General features: G+C 36.3%; 1 protein-coding gene across 9 annotated transcripts in view; it reads right to left on the bottom strand.

Annotated features, from left to right (window-relative positions):
- Nucleotides 1-16,922, bottom strand: part of DMD (dystrophin) — a 1,947,932-nt gene that overhangs the window by 311,439 nt on the left and 1,619,571 nt on the right. For all 9 annotated transcript variants that reach the window (XM_064483309.1, XM_031445593.2, XM_064483311.1 and 6 more), the window contains 2 exons: nucleotides 15,827-15,983; nucleotides 193-313 (listed from right to left, as the gene is read on the bottom strand). In XM_064483309.1, the coding sequence (XP_064339379.1) occupies nucleotides 193-313; nucleotides 15,827-15,983 (278 nt within the window). The remainder of the gene's footprint in view (nucleotides 1-192; nucleotides 314-15,826; nucleotides 15,984-16,922) is intronic.

Here is a 16,922-nt window from a genome sequence, read left to right as displayed (position 1 = left end):
TGTGCAAACAGATTTATGCATGGTGGTTTATGATTCCTTTGTCTCTTTCAACATCAAGGTTTAATTTGAATCGATTGTATTTAACTTGGAAAATATGAGAGTTACCCAGACCCTGTCAGCAAGAATGGATGGGTTGCCCTGTCACCACTGATCCTTCTATCAATATGTTATTACAGTTCCACATTCAATTACCTCTGGGCTCCTGGTAGAGTTTCTCTAGTCCTTCCAAAGGCTGCTCTGTCAGAAATATTCTTACAGTCTCAAGAGTACTCATGATTACAGGTTCTTTCGTTTTCAATTCCCTCTTGAAGGCCTGTGAAATGAGATGAAAAGAAATGCTTATTTGGCTTGTGACATTCTTCTCAGAATTAATCCTGGGTGCTCAGAACTTGGCTATGAAATTCCCAGGTCAGTTTCTATCTCCTTTATTTATAAACTGATAGTTAGAAAATGATAAAGAAGGCTCGACAGATCTTTCTGTTAATCAGGAAACCATTGTGTTTGTAAAACTATTCTGGAGAGGATAGGGGAATTTTCAAGATATGTTAACGCCCTTTAATTAAGATAAGAGTGATTTATTTATATAATTTGACTGCCAAACTTGAAATCAGAAGCTAAAGTTGTAAGATATGTATTGCAAAACCCTAGCAGTGCTAATGAAGACTCACACATACCCAAAATAATGGATACCCAGAGCATAATGGGAGAGCTAAAGAGTTATTTGGGAAAGGTTACGTTGTATTGAAGTATACAACCAATCCAATTCATACTCTCCAGGTAATTCTGTCAAAATGTCTGATAATGAATATAATGATGTACAAATTGTAAGCTAAGTAAAAACTCAATACTTAAAAAAAAAACCCATTACATTATCCATTGTGACTTCTTTGAGAATGGTAGAAATGTTTTGAGGTATACTGGAGGTCGGAATTGTGGGAACAAGTTTCTATAAAAAGAGAGGGCCTAAAATAGGTATCTTGAGGTCATCTCTGTTATCAATTTTAATCTCTAATCTTCTTTGATACAGGGATTAAAAGAAAAGCAAAATGCATAGTTTCTGCCTTCAAGAAGTTTCTGAATCAAAATAAGGGAGTAAACTAACAGACTAGAAACAATGAAAAGAATACAATTCATATATAATCAAGTGCTAAGGGTTGTGAGACCTCCTGTGAGGCTGGGATAAATTAACAGATACTCTGAAACCATTGAAGATCGTAACTGACCCAGATTCTGCAATCTCAGAAGTGAAGATGTTAATGAAAGTATTAAGTATCACATAAATGCTAAAAGGTCAATGTAAAATCAACAGTGATAACATTTGCCCTGATCTACGGCTTAATTATTCATATTTTTTCAATTCTACCCTATTGTTTTAGTAATGTTGCCTATTGAATTTAAGCCCTGTTCTGTTACTGGGAGAAAAGTTAGCAGTATATCCTTTAAACTTCAGATATACCATGTTATAAGAGTGCTCCAGAAATGTATTACATGGCATACTTATAAATAAAATCGTAATGGTGTCCACCAATCAAAGGAATCCTTAGTCTGATACTTTGCAAAATGATTCATCTTCCAAAGTTATTTACAATTCAGTAGGGAGGCAAGGTGCTTGAGCTGAAATAACGAAATTCTGTAAATGGAATATTACGACTCAGCTTGTGGATACAGAAGTAATTTCTACATAGTGGGATATTCTTGCTCCCTTGAAATCATACAGAGTAGGAGGGTTATTTACTCTGTTTACATGTAAGGCTGATTCTCCCTCTAATATTTCATTTGAAATCTCTGTGTGTGTGGTGTGTGGGTAAGTGTTTGCGTGTGCTCACGTGCATGCATGTGCATATATATATATAGTTCTTGTATTCCTGTATTTTTCTCAGGTATCTAATTTTTCTAACTTCAAGAAAATTATTGTTTTTGTCTAGTCTCTCTATTTGGACTTGACAGGAGGAAGCTGATGCTGACATAACAATTATAAAAACAATAATGGCTTCCCTTTTTTTTTAACTACTATGTGTCAATGGTTATACTAGAGACTAGAAATACAAAGTTGAACGCAAAACAGCCCTTCCCATGTAGGAACTTACGTTATATAGTGGAAGAGTTGAACACAAAAAACTTCAACACAATGTGGAAAGTGCGATAGACTTGTACAATATAGGAAAGGAAATTGGGAAAGGCTTCCTGAAGAGATAGTGTTCATAGGAGAATTCTAAAGCATGAACATGAGTTAGCCAGGGAAGAGCAAGTCAGAGGAAGAAGAAAGAAATAAGACGAAAATGCAGATGCAAAGACATAGGGCATAATACAGTGTGGCATTTGCAGTTATCTCAAGTTGACCAGTGTTTCTAGAACACAAAGCACCAGAAGAAATGTCCAGAGATGAAGCAGGGCACTGTTATTATCACAAACTAGATTAGACTTTTAAGTCAGGATCTGAAGCTCAACCTATGATATGTGCCCGGCTAAGAAGCCTAGGTGTTGTCCTGTAGGTAATCAGAAGCCTTTGAAGGGATTTAAGCAGGGGAGTGGCATGGGCATGTGTATGCTTCAGATAGATTTCTCTGACATTAGTACAGAGTAAGTATTTGGGAAGGACAGAAATGGAATCAGAAAACAGGAGGCAATTTGGAGAATTCACTGAAAGATCATGAGGATCTAATCCAGGGCAATGGCACAAAAAAAAAAAAAAGAGAGCAGGGAAATGTTTAGAGTAGAGATGTGAGAATCTGGTGAGTGAACAGATGCTGGAGAAGAGGGAGGAAAGAGCATGGATGACTCCTAGTTTCTAGGTTGAGTAGAGGAGTGAATGCTGGGGGCAGTTAAACTCAACGTGAGGAAATAAACTCTCTGGGATTTCTCAGTACCTCTATAAAAGCTCCTGAACACCTTCTCATACCATGGGAATTAGATCTGTAGTCATGTGGCTAGTTAGTTTATCTGATCCAAGAGGGCTAAATGGTTATAGCCCTAGAGGAGTTTGGTTGTAGAGCAGTTTCCGAGGTTAAGCCCCAAGCTGTCAGAAAGGCTGGAGCTACTCTCTCTGTAGGTATTTACATTTCAAAAATATAAAGCCCAGATCTTGGAGACACTTCTAGGTTGTAAAACCTGAGATGCATGGGGCTAGTTCTCCTAGACAATTTGGAGTTAGGACTCAGGCCCATTAGAGTTTCCAAGGAGACCCTTTCAGGGAGAGAAGGGAACAACTGCCTCCTTCTCCTTTATAAGCAGAGAAAAATCATTTTCCCCCTGGTTTCTTGCCTATGGAGTACCCAGCTACTCATAGGGGAAAATCTGTCATCATCTCTCACCATGTCTTCATAAGGATAAGCCGTGAGCAAAGGGAGGAAGGTAGTAATGATATTTACTGTAAAGTAACTAAAAGAAATCTGATTCTGGTCCAAAACACCTCACATGCACATTCAGGATAAAATGAATAAAGATGAATATTAAAAACCCAACACTGGTATGAGCGGGGATCTGTACAGGGAACAGAGTAAGGAGGTATGATACATTCAGCTTGGAGAAGTAACGTTTATTCCAGAAGGAAATAAATATCAAGCCCAATGTTTAGGGAGAAGAAAGGAGATTTAGGAGTCACTCTCTCCCTAAGCTAACACCCACTCAGTGCCTACAATTACGCATACAGGCAAGGATTACAATGACGTAAGTAGATGAGATTACTCAGTGGAGTGAGCTGAACAGAAAATTCTGGAAAACATAAAAATGTAATGAGCAGACAGAGGAATCGGATCCTATGAAAGGCTGAAAAGGATTGGATAAGTGGAAAGACTGGGGGAAATAAGGAGTGTAAAACTATCGAAGAGAGAGTGAGAGTTTGGGAGTAATATAGTGACCAAGAGTGTCCAATCATGACACACAGAAGTAAAGCAAGATCAGCACTGAGAAGTATTCCTCAGACTTGGTGGGAAGAGTTTCAGCCTTGGAAGTAGGTTTAGTTGAGGAGTGAGTGGTATAAGAAAGAGTAGGCATTTCAAATGGCAACTATTTGTGCAGTATCTTTCCTTCTGAGAGGGAAAAGAGGAAGATGGGACAGAGAGAATCCCAAGGTAAAGAGAGACATATTCTTTTTAGGATAAGAATGGTTTGAACACAGACTGGAAGATGGAAGCTAGCAGTAGGGTAACCAAACACCCTGGTTTCCCAGGTACTAAGGAGTATTTTATGACACAGAACATTCAATGCTGAAACCAGGAGAGCATCAGGTAAACAAGGAGAGCTGATTACTATAACAGAGAGGAATATATTAAAGACCTCAGGGGAAAGTGGAGAAAATTGTTGGAACAAGGTCTGCAAAAAAAGGAAATGGATCTTAAAGGTCCCATCAAACTGAAAAAGTCCAAGACACTGATGATACAATTCCATTGTTAAAACCGAATAGCAAACAATTCAAGGCTGATGACCACCCATCCATTGTGAGAGACCACTTCTTTGCCCCTTGAGCTGTTGCCAAGGGCTTAGCTTCATCACAGCTGCACAGTTTATTTCTTAAATATGAGTCACTGTGATTAAAACGAGTCTACAGGAAAGACAAAGTTAGTTCTGTTGTTCCAAAGACACAAGCACCATTATTTTCACATCGTTGCCGGAAATTAAGAAAAGAAAGTAGATGGAAGAGAGGGTTAAATGACTGCATCTTCAAAATTCAGGAAGATTTAGACTAACTGCAAAAAAGGAATTAAAACCCACAGAAAAAAAAGGGAGGAAATAACCATATATAGGAATGTCATTTTAAACATGGTTAGATGAAAGGTTCTCTGGCATTTATTCAAGTAACAAATTTTGAGCACCTACTATGACCAGACACTGTTCTAGGCAATGGGCATCACTGGTCCTTGTAGCATGGTGTTTAAAAGAGAGAGGCTCATGGAGTAAAAATAATAACAGCAATGACAACAACAACAGCAAAAACCCCATGAAGATTCTGCATTAAAATAATGGAAAATCGATTTTTCAGTATCTAATCAACTTACCATAGGCTGCATGTTACAACAGTTCACTGTTTTTTAAAAGGAAGGAAAATGGAGCCATTTTTAAACAACAAGGACATTCAATGTCAAGAGCCTTAACTCTTTGATAAGTGTCTTGTCTCTCAAAGGAAGTCTACTTGAATGAAAATCTATACTCACATACAATACTAATTTTGTATCAAAGACTATAATTAATATTTTAAATTAGATAAGTTGGTTCATTCATGTGCTGATATGAAAAAAGTTATCAGATATAAAGCCCTTCTCCCACACACATACAGAATACATTTTTGCACTATTTAGATGTCAGTATTCAAATGTTAAGATATTTCCTTCCTGAATTTTTTGAACAGATAAAATTATTTTCTTTAAAACCCATCCTTTCCCCCTTACTTTTTTCTTCCTCTTTCTAAGATAGCCAGGCCCAAGGGTCTGAAACAGTGATGTGGAAGAATTAGAAGCAATTACTGAAGACTTAGAGTACCTCTTTAAAAGAAAAATAATATTCTGTCTTATAAATGAGAAAAAGCTAGGCACACTAAATTGATATTTTTCCTTCAGCTTTTCAAGGTTCACAAAATAAACTTACATGAATCATATACTGCAAAATTACACGAGCAGTAAATCCCAAGGTAAATCCCTTTATTGTGAAGGTTAAATTATCTGATGGATAGTATTTATACATCACAGATAGTAACCAACTGGGTGACTTGACTGTTGACTGATTAATTTATTCATTCACAAATAATTATTTTGAATCTATTATGTATACGGTAGGGAAGATGTAGGGACCTGATCTTGGTCCTTAAGGAGTCAATAGTTTGGTTGAGTAGGTATGTTTGTATAAAAGTGTACTCTTACAAAATTAATGTTTTAGCAATGCAAACTGAAGTACAGATAAGTTAGGATTTACCCAAGGCCATCAGTTCTTTAGCCACTGAGAATCCAAATCCTGAAATTTTTAAGCCAGGCTGAAAATGAGTAACAGCAAAAATATAAGTTTCCTGAATTACAAAAAATTTGGCAGCCACATAGTAGAAAATCCTAATGATGATGAAGCAAATCAGAAACTTTAAAAACCGGAAAGTAACAGAGAAGAAGCAAATCTTCAATTATTTGATTTTTCTCCCTGTCTGTCCTACTTGTAGAAAAAAATATTGTGAATATTACCATAAATATCTAATTATACATAAAAAGAAGTACCTTATAACCATGTATAGAGGGGATGAAGACTGAGATACTCGGAGAAGAGAGGGACAGAAGAGAACTCTGGGCACAGGCACAGACATTACAGAGGGAAAAGCTATGTTGCTTTCACCAAGAGGCAGGGGCCCTATTACTAAGGAAGGAGGTAAATAAAAACCCGGGCATTTCAAAACAGAGATCTCTTTCAACTATGTACAGTGCACAGTTTCCATGGAGCTGGATTTTTATCTATATTCCCACTGAAGTGGCAAGTCTGTATCTGTGTGCATTCTTTGGACTGAAATCTGAAGGAACAACAACACATTATTTCCACATTTGTTAGGAGGACTTCACAGAACCATTCTGAGAGGCAGACTGAAGTGGTGAAAAGAGCACTGTCCTGAGTGTCAAGACACCTAAAGTTTAAGTTTAGGCTGGGCCAAAAACTGGCTGCATGATCTAGAATGGATCATAAAACCTCCCTGAGCCTTTTCTTCCTCATTTGCAAAATGTGGAGGTTTTCTAAGTACCTTATCTAACTTCTAACATCCAGTAATTTATTCTATAATCAATACATTTAGCTCATTAATTGGTCACAGGCCTGTTACACGTGGCAGTCTGAGACAGTTTCTCCTAGGCATCATTAGTAATGATAGAAATTGCAGCCATAGCTTGGCACATAGTAGATACTCAATAAATATTGTTGAATAAATAAAAGAACACCCAGGTAGAAAACCAGAGCGTGTTATAATGAAAGCCAGTTAGATTTAGACGCAGACCATGCTTGAGGGTGGAAGCCTGGTCTCATAAATTATTAGAGAATAAAAATTAATGCAGTCAATAGGGAAAAATGGAGAGATCTTTTTCTGGGTCTTCTCTTATGTTGCAGATCCAAAGCTGGGTGGATTTTCCTCAAGAGCAAGTTCTATTAGCCTTGCCTTCTTAATCCTAGTGATTTCTTCCCTAGAGAAGATATTCATGCCCACACATTCAGAAGTTCCATTATTTGACTTGCTGGTTGGGGCTTTTCCCCTGGTCTGTAGCATCAGCTAGGAGATGAGAGAACAGACTTTAAAATTTACAGTGATCCAATGGTGCCATTCATTCAACAAATGGTTACTCAGTGGCCATGGGACAAGGACATCAACACAATTGTATCTGCAAAGTATTTTAGTTTTGCTATCCTGTATTATCATTCTAGTTTCCATATTATTTCTACCCTATCTGTATGCCGCCTATACTGTTTTTAATTCTGATGAGAAAGTTGTTGAATATATTCTGTCACCATAATGACCTTCCTCATTTAAAGAGCCACCATATTTGAGTCTAAAACACATCAGAAATATTTTATTTACTAAATGCTGACTTAGGGACAATCAGTGCCCAATTAATTTAAAATCAAGATCATGGAAAAGGTCAAACTCCAGAAATATGGTTATCTGGAGTAGCAGAAATTTTGCCTCTAAGAATCTAAGGCAAAATCATAGAGATTTATGAAACAAAGAAACCTACAGAAAGTGGCAACAGCAAAAAAAAATTCCAGAAAGACAAAGGACTCAATTAATATCCATTCAAGATAGTTGGTATTAGAGAAGTTATGAAAATGGGGCATCCGGGCTATAAAGAAAAGGTCATAATCATCTTTTTTTTTTATTGTTCCAAGAGCACTTAACATGAGGTCTGCCCTCTTAACAAAGTTGTAAGTGTATAATACAGCCTTGTTGACTACAGGCACGATGCTGTATAGCAGACCTCTAGAAATTACTCATTTTGCGTAACTGAAAGTTCACACCCTACTGAACAACTCCACATTTCCTCCTCTCCGCAGACCCTCACAATCACTTTTCTACTCTGTTTCTATGAGTTTGACTACTTAATCATCTTTAAACAAGATAAACAAAGTTCCATCTTATTTTCCCTCTATAAGGCATTACAGTATCAGACATATCTACCCATTGTTTCAGATAGCCAACAGGAAAAATGACATTAATTTATAAGTGAGATTAAGTCAATTTGGAGCAAAGTTGAAAAGTAAATGGACATATTTCAAGCCTGAAATTATTTTTTAAAATATCTAATTTTACTACATGAAAAAACATCTTTGAGCATCTAGGGGGAAAATGTGTTTTCCAAACTCCTTGGTGAGATTTATTTTTTGGAAGTCTTTTAAACAAAAAGTTGGATTCTTTGAGATCAAGGGCACAGACTAGCATAGAGTCCAGCCAGCTTGTAGGTCTGTGACACTATGGAGGAATAGTTCAGTACCCACACAGCATCTTGCACAGCTGTTTGACTCTCAATCCTAAGGTTGGGCTGCTTCCAGCAACCACTGGGGAAGTCATTTCCTACTGACAATCATGTTGCTAAATACTGAGTTGACTTTGAAAAATCACTGGTGAAAATGCAATCTGCTCTTATGGTCATTTTGACAATTTGGTCTTAGGTCATTGAGCCTAAATCCTAAATCCTGGAAATTCTTTCTGAAGCAATAGTACAGATGAATAGATTATTAGGAGATCCTGTGAAAAACTAATTTGTATTCATTCTCAAGAGGCTCAGCTAAAATTTGAGATTGTCAAGTGTAAGTGGTGAATAATTTCTGAATCATACCATTTGTTTATCAATGTAATCCAGAAATGGAACTCTTGTTTTGCTCCATGTACACACCCTCAACCATGATCATTTTGAAGTCTTTCCCATATCCATAAATGGCATTATCATTTTCCCATTTGCTCAAACCACAGACTTCAGAGTCACCCTTGACTCTTCGCTTTCTCTCATATTCCATACAATCTATCACAAGGTGGATCAGCTTTACCTTCAAAATATATCTTATAATTTTTCATCATATCTATTATTTCCACTCCAGTCCAAGTCATCATTATCTCCTTCCTAAATGACTTCAATACCCTTCTAACTTTTTCCCTGCTTTCAGTTTTGCTCCTACTATCATCATTTCTTCATATAGAGGCCAGAGTCAATTTCTGAACACATAAATCATATCACATCATCCCTGCTTGTGGTCCTCCTGTGACATCTCATCACACAGAGAATAAAATACACCTCCAAACTATGGCAGAGAAGACCATTCATTATCTGGCCTTTCTCTCTCTCTACAATCTACCACTAACCCATTTGCTATCTTTGTTCTTACATCTCGACCTTTGCATTTGCTGCTCCTTCTGCCTAAAATATATTCCACTCAAGGCCTTTGCTTGGCTTGCTCACTTACACAGCCCTTTGCTCAAATATAACTTCTTCAGGTAGGCCACTGCCTCTCAGTCTTTCTCTGTCCTTATTTTCTTTACTTTCTTTTCATAGAACTGACCCAACATGATTTTATACACTAATTTATTGGTTTACTGTCTGTTTCCCTCACTAAAATTTGAAGGTCTGTGGAGGCTGAATCTTGTTTTGTTCACGACTGTACCCTCAACCCCTGGCATAGAGTAAGCACTCAATAAATAATTACTAAAAGAATCAATAAACTCTAGGAGTCTGAGTTTTGGTACAGTTTTTCCTAAAATATTTTTTTGAGGAAATAGAATAACATAGAAAAAGATCAGGAGTTCATTTGTAATTAAATGCATGTGTGTAAAAGTGCTTTGTAAAAGCAAAGCACTATACAAATAGTATTTGTAAAGCTAACAAAATGTTTTGACATGGTTAGAAAGAGGACTTTGGTAGAGAAGTCAATTGTAAATTACTCATATTTTATTTTTATTATATTCATTAAACAAAAGCAGCAAATCCTAGATGACTCTCTTCTCAAGTCTTGATGATATAGCTAGTTTTCAGAAGACTTCCTCAAATGACTAGAAATATAGTTCTAAAAATAATTTAAAATCTTTTCTATTCAGCACTCCTAAATATGACTGAATAAAATACCAAACTTATACAAAAGTTGCTTACTCCATTAGTGATTAAAGAATATATCAGAAACGTCTATTTCCTCCAACATAATCAAGCAGACATCTTAGAGTAGACATGACTAACAGTGAAATCTGCAGGGGAACCAAACTTGTCTAGAAACTCCAAGAGGCCAGATCATTGAATCTTGGAATGAATCACTCTATCAGCAACTTTTTATGTTGTTTTTCAGAGGTGGTAAGGAACAATGCTTTTTTTTTTTGGTACCACAGAGCTGACTTGAATCTTAATGTTCACAAATGGCACCTAAAGACGTTTTCTGTTTCTGTGGAAAGAAAACACAGGCAACTTATCAAGCTAACACATACTAAAATGTACCCAAAGGAAGCAGGCCAGCATTGATAACAGAATTAGCTTAAATAAATGTATAATCTACAATGGGATTTCAGGATAACTTTATTGAATTTCTGAACCTCTCCCTCACTTTGTGGTGACTTCTGAGGAGATCGAACATGCAAAATATATGACCTGACAAATGAACAAGTAAACTACTTTATTCAAGCCTTTTCATTTGTCAACAGCATCCATACAATAATGGCTTTCTGTCCACTGTTTTAATAATGTATGTATTGATTACTTCCATCTAAATCTTAACCAGAAAAATCTCAGGAAGCTTTGAAGGAGTTCTTAATGGTCTCTAGGGAAGGAATTATAGAGATTTTAAAATGGAAAGATGAAAACCAAATGACAAACAATTTCATTAGTGACAGTGCAAACAAAAAGTCATTACCTACAGTGTTCTTACAATCAAGACCCAATCTCCATTTAAATTTGGGGTAGGATGAAGAAAATTAAATAAGCTCATGGTTTATTGCAGTTCTCCTTAGAAATTCCCCACTATGATTTGCTCCTTTAAAACTCTCTCTAGGTTAATCACAGAAGTAGACAAGTAATAAATATCACTTTGGTGACTGCTCAAGTAAAACCAAGGAAGTCAGTTTTAAAAATATATCTGGGCCAGAATAATACACACTAATTGAAAACGAGTCAGTCTAGTGAGGCAAGTAATGAGGAACCGTAAAAGCCAGGATAATGTATTCAAAAGATATAAAAATTGGTCAGTTTATATTTGCTAAGGCACATTTGAGCTTTAATTATTTATAACACTCCACCGCATATTGAGCGTTATTTTATTAATTAATCTTCAGAGTCATTCCAGTTGTAGTTGTTATGCTGCCCAGCTGGTTTGGGGAACACAGATCCACTCCCAAGGTGTTAAAACCGCTTTGGGGAGTGAGACCGCAGTCCCCAGCTACCTGTGTGGACTGCCTTGCAATTTTACCTACAGCAAAACAATATACTCTTCCATCACAGTAATTCAGACTGACGATGTATTTTTGTTTTAAGTGAAGAGTATGATGTGATATTTTGTTATAAAATTTTTTTATCATTAATCTGCAATGATATACAAAGAAAATAGGTGGCCTGTTTTATCAGCATTCTGATTTAAAGAAAAGTGAAAAATACCTGATTATGGTTCACACTTCTGATATTTTAATGGGATTTGTATTCCCATGAAAAGCAACAACCAAGGGCATTAATAATTTACAATAGAAAATAAGCAGGTGTCTTAAAAAGTGACACATCAAATACATGGGGAAGAAGTTTACAACAAAAAGTGACCCATCTTGATACCAAACATTCCATTTAAACAGTATTTGAAGCAAGAAACTGGTAAAGAGGAAGACAGTTTATAATCCTGGCAAAGCACAACAAAAGTCTACAAATATAAAATCTGTCAAAGACTAGTTTTTGATGGAGTTCTGTACTGATTGTTTCCTTTACGTCTTCCTAAGTGGGTTCAGAAGATCAGAGAGAGAGACCCAGTTTCAAGAATTTTCCTTTGTTCTTTTTGTCCACAGGCAACAAGAGAGTTACTAAGTGGACAGCCATTCTACAAGAACTATAAAAGGGCTTCTGCAATAAATGTGACAAAACTTAGTAAATAGGGTGCTAAATTGTTCTCTCACAAACACTTAGGAGTGATGATGTTCTTTGAGGGAGGAGAGTGTTCCGTGACAAGGGTTTTTCTTAAGGATACAAAGAGAAGCTTAGGAAAACATTGGGCCAGATCACAAGTAAAAACAGTGGCATCAAAGTAGCTTTACACACTACAAAAGGATGCTTAGTTGGGAGTAAACAGAAATATCCTACAAGCGAGGAAGGAACATTACCCCTTTTTCTTTCCTTCCCTGCTCACCCTTGATCTCAGTAGTCTAGAGAAGAATGCACAAAAGATTAGTTCACTGGTTATTTTTCTCCTTCCTTTCTGCCTCCTCTCCTTCCTTCCTTAATTCCTATGTTCCTTTATCTATTCAATGTCTATCACATACCAGACGCCTCATAAGGTGCTAGGTTAAAAATGACAACCCTTTTCCCCAAAGAAAGTTTCTTGAAGTACAAGGTTTATTGAAAGTGGTTGACATTAATCAAATAGTCACACATACCCATGATGATGAGGAATGTTAAATTCTAGAAGGAAATGTAGATAGTATCATGAGGGGATAGAGGGAGAGATCTGGTCAAAAGTGGGCATCAGAGAAAAGCGTGCTCCATGTCTAAGCCAAGATGTAAAGGATGTTAACCAGGAAATTATGAGGAGGTAGGATGAGTAAGAAGGGTTTCAGACAGGATCAGCATGTTCAAAGCCCCGCCTGAGAGGAACACAGAGAAATGGAAAAAACCGAAGAAGGCAATACAGCTAGTGTCCAGAGAGTAAGAGGAAGAAACAGTAAGAAAAGAGGAAGTTGGAGCTAGACCAGACAGATGGGACTTTGGGGTCCTTGCTGAGGAATTTTATTCTTTTCCCAAGGGCACAGAAAAGCCACTGAAGAGTGTTAAGATTAGGACTAATACAATTCAAATTATGTTTTTACATAGAATACTTAGACCAAAATGTAGATTGCATTGTAGGATGACAAGAGTAGATGCAGAAAGGTTAGGAGAAATAATCTCACATTTAACTATGGTGATGACAGCAACACAGTCAAAAAATATTTTCTTTTTTTTTACTTTTTAAAAAACATTAAAAAAATTCAAGTATAGTCAGTTTACAATATTGTGTCAATTTCTGGCATACAACACAATGTTTCAGCCATACATGGACATACATAAAAACATTTTCGAGGTAAAATGACCTAGTGATGTGTTAGTGTTGGAAGGCTGGAGGTTGTTCATCCTGAAAAGGTACTATATCCGTCTGTTCTGTTGTCGTTTGGATAGGAGAAACTATTTAGTTAGGTTCTCCAAGCTTTAGGGTTTTGTAGATTACAGCAACAAAAACATAATGAGGCAAAGAATTTTAGGGTTTCAGAAAAGAGGTATCAAAATGTTTGATAAATGAATCTAAATTGGGCTTGGAGGGCAGTAAAGACATAGTGCAGTGGAAATAATGTATAGAACACAAGTTATTAGAGTTATGTCAAAGAGATGTAGTAGGTGGATATCTCAATAAGCACATTAGCCAAGCAGAGATTAATTCACTTCAGTCTGGTGCATGTCACCCATCTCTAGCATCACATCTCCCCAAAGCATGTTCCTGGTAGTGAGATTCCTGAGTAAGAGGACTGAGAATGATAAGTACTAACATTTTACCACTGCTAGCAAGCAACCAAAGCCAAAAACCAGGGGTAACAAGGCAGTATTTATAACAAAATGCTGGCTAGAAGGGATTGTGGAAAATTATGTCGACCAAATTCCTCATTTTACAGCTGAACAAAGTAGCAATCACAGTCTAATTTCTGGAGGAATATGGCTAGAATCTCAGTCTCCTGAATCTTAGTGCACTTGTCCAGTGATTCCTCTTCTTGGATTTCTGGAACTAAATTAAAAATTATACCTTTTGTAGAAATTCTGTCTCATTTCACTATATCATTTAATGCATTCTATTTAAAATGCCCATGCTTCTCAATAAATGTTCTTCCACATGTACGCCAGAATGTTTTCACTATTTATTCAAAGTTAGAACACTAAAAAAAAATCACTATTATATTACACTCTACTACAAAAACTACCTTAATTTTCTGAATTGTATGAAGGAGAAACTGGCAGCTTCCTTGGCAGTTTCTTTTTTTTTTTTTTTAACAGATTCCTGGGTCTTTTTGTAATCTTCTATATCCTCTCCTCTGGAATAATACAAACCCTTGATCTTTCTTCAAGATGCCACTTTTGGCTCTGTCTCCAAAGAGATTTTTCTTTTAAGCAGTGAACATACAAAAGTGGTACTATGTTATCAAGCTTCTGTTGTTTGGTAGTAATTTACTTGGTTTTCTATTCCCTTCTGTTCATGTACCTTTTCTTCTCATTTTAAAAACACTTATCAGTATCCACTGTATGTCATGCACTTTGCTAGATACTAAGGTCTTGGGGGTCACCAAGACCAAATCTCTGCCTTCCCTACCTAGAGCCTAACAGACAAGACAAATATAATGAAAAACAAACAAAAAATAGACAATTGATCAGTGTTGGCAGATGCTAGTGAGCAAGTTGTTATTCTGAAAACTGGTAAAGAGAAACGTTTATCATTCCTACCCTATTCGAAAAATATACTGGGTATGCAAATAGTGGATGAGTGTCTATTTTCTGTTCATAGAAGTACTTCACCTAATAAATGAAGAAGTGATAGAAATAGGCAATTATCACTGATCATTAACGGCTGCCAAAAATCACACACACAAAAGAGAAGACAAGACACTGTGCACCTTCTGATGATGGAAGAATACATTACCACCTACAAAGCAGCCTTACCAAAAACAGGCAAACCTAAGTATGATCAAACCGCAGAACTACACTGTTTAACAGAATAGCCACTAGCCACATCTGAGCACTTGAAATGTGGCTAGTCTGAAATGAGTTATGTTGTAACTGTTGTAACTGTAAATTCTCATATTGATTATACACTAAAATGACAATAATTATTGTTCTATAGTTATGTAAGATATAACCATTAGAAGAAACTGGGTGAAGTGTACAGGGAAACTCTCTGTACTATTTTTGTAACTTACTGTGAATCTGCAATTACTCCAAATAAAAAAAAATTTTGAAAAAGTGATTTAAAAGACAAATCAGCCAAATGCAATATGTGGACCTTTTTCAATTCTTATTTAAACCAAAAAAAAAAAAAAAAAAAAAACCACCCCAAACTCAAAAACCTGTTAAAACATTTAAGATATGTATGTAAGAAATGGAAATTTGAATACCGTCCCGGTATTTGCCATGATAAAATTATTGACATTTTAAAAGTATTATAGTAGCAATGTGATTACTTTTAAAGAGTGAATTCTTATCTTTCAGAGATAACCTCTCAATATTTATGAATTAAATGATCCACGCCTGAGATTTGCTTCAAAATAATGGAGGATGAAATAGAGGCAGAAGAAGTAAGGCTGGCCATGAATTGATAATCGTTCAGGTCTTGATCGGTACATGGGTGTTTACTATAGGTTTCTGTCTGCTTTTGAATATATTTAATCTATTCCAAAATAAAATATCACCAAAAGACATGGGCAATTTCTTAAATGCTATTATTAATGCAGATGCTTTTGACATTTAAAATATAATGGCTTGAATTATTTCTAACTGACCCTTAGACTAGAGAAGTAAAAAAGATTTCTATTCAACCTGGTTTCTTTCTTTTTCAACCTAATTTCAATTGAAACTAATTTTAAAATAGTCACTGAATGCTTACTATGTTCAAGACACTATACTTTAAAATATCCTACCCTGTGAACATCATTTTGCTTCTGAACTGCTGGGAAATCGCCTCCAATAGGTGCCTGCCGGCTCAACTCGTCATCTTTCAGTTGTAGCCACACCAGAAGTTCCTGAAGAGAAAGGTGCAGACGCTTCCACTGGTCAGAACTGGCTTCCAAATGGGACCTGAAAAATAATGAAAGGAAATTATGCCAGAATATCCAGAAGGATAATTGATGGTTCTAACAATCCCATTAAAGGTACATTGGTTGGTTAGTTCCATAGTGTATAGACACACTGTAAAAGACCTAGCAGTCCTCAATAAAAATGTGACTTTTGAAGAGCCACAAAATGGGGTATTTTGATGGCAACTTTAAGGGAAGACAGTGTTTAGCCATATGTTTATTTCCACATGCAGAATTCTGAGACTTTTGGCATGAAATATACATCGGAATGGATTGCTTTCCTACAGTGTTGCAGTCAATGATTCTTGATGTTTCTGGCAAAAAAAAATTGAACCCAGTGACTAATATAAACCACTCAGTTTTCATGTGACTCATGCTAGTACTGGAATTCTTTCTGCTTTGAGAAATAGAAAGGTCTCTCCCCACATTTTGACTTTTCCATTTCTACACCCTAGGCAGCCTCTTCCATTGACTCCTTCCATCTGGCAACTGTTCCTTTCTGCTCCTCTTCCCATATGCTTCTCCTTTCTACCCTTCTTTATTTGTGTGCACCTGGGATTTGTTTTCATCAAGTTCCAACATTTTCCGCTTTGTTTCCTTTGTGTAAAATGTACTGAGACAACAACTCACGTGGAAAAGTAAAATCAGACATTTGCCTGAGAGCCTCCCCAAAACATGAATAATTTAGGCAAGAGACTGAGTGCTTTACCATCAACTGTATTTAGAACATGTTAATCCGCAGAAGCCATTTAAGAATACACAAATGAATGATCTGTGCTATAAAATCCACATTTCACTTGAGGATGAGAAGCTAAATTAAGAAAATAAATCATAACCCAGAAAACAAAGAAACGCAGAATGTTAGGAAAGCTTTATCCTCAGGTCAATTGAGAATTATGCAGCGTTACTTACATCTTATCAGCGATTAATAATTAATTCA

The sequence above is a fragment of the Camelus dromedarius genome, chromosome X (assembly GCF_036321535.1).
Source record: "Camelus dromedarius isolate mCamDro1 chromosome X, mCamDro1.pat, whole genome shotgun sequence".
NCBI lineage: Eukaryota > Metazoa > Chordata > Mammalia > Artiodactyla > Camelidae > Camelus > Camelus dromedarius.
The sequence above is the reverse complement of the archived record's forward strand: the minus strand, read 5'-3'. Positions and strand labels throughout refer to the sequence as shown.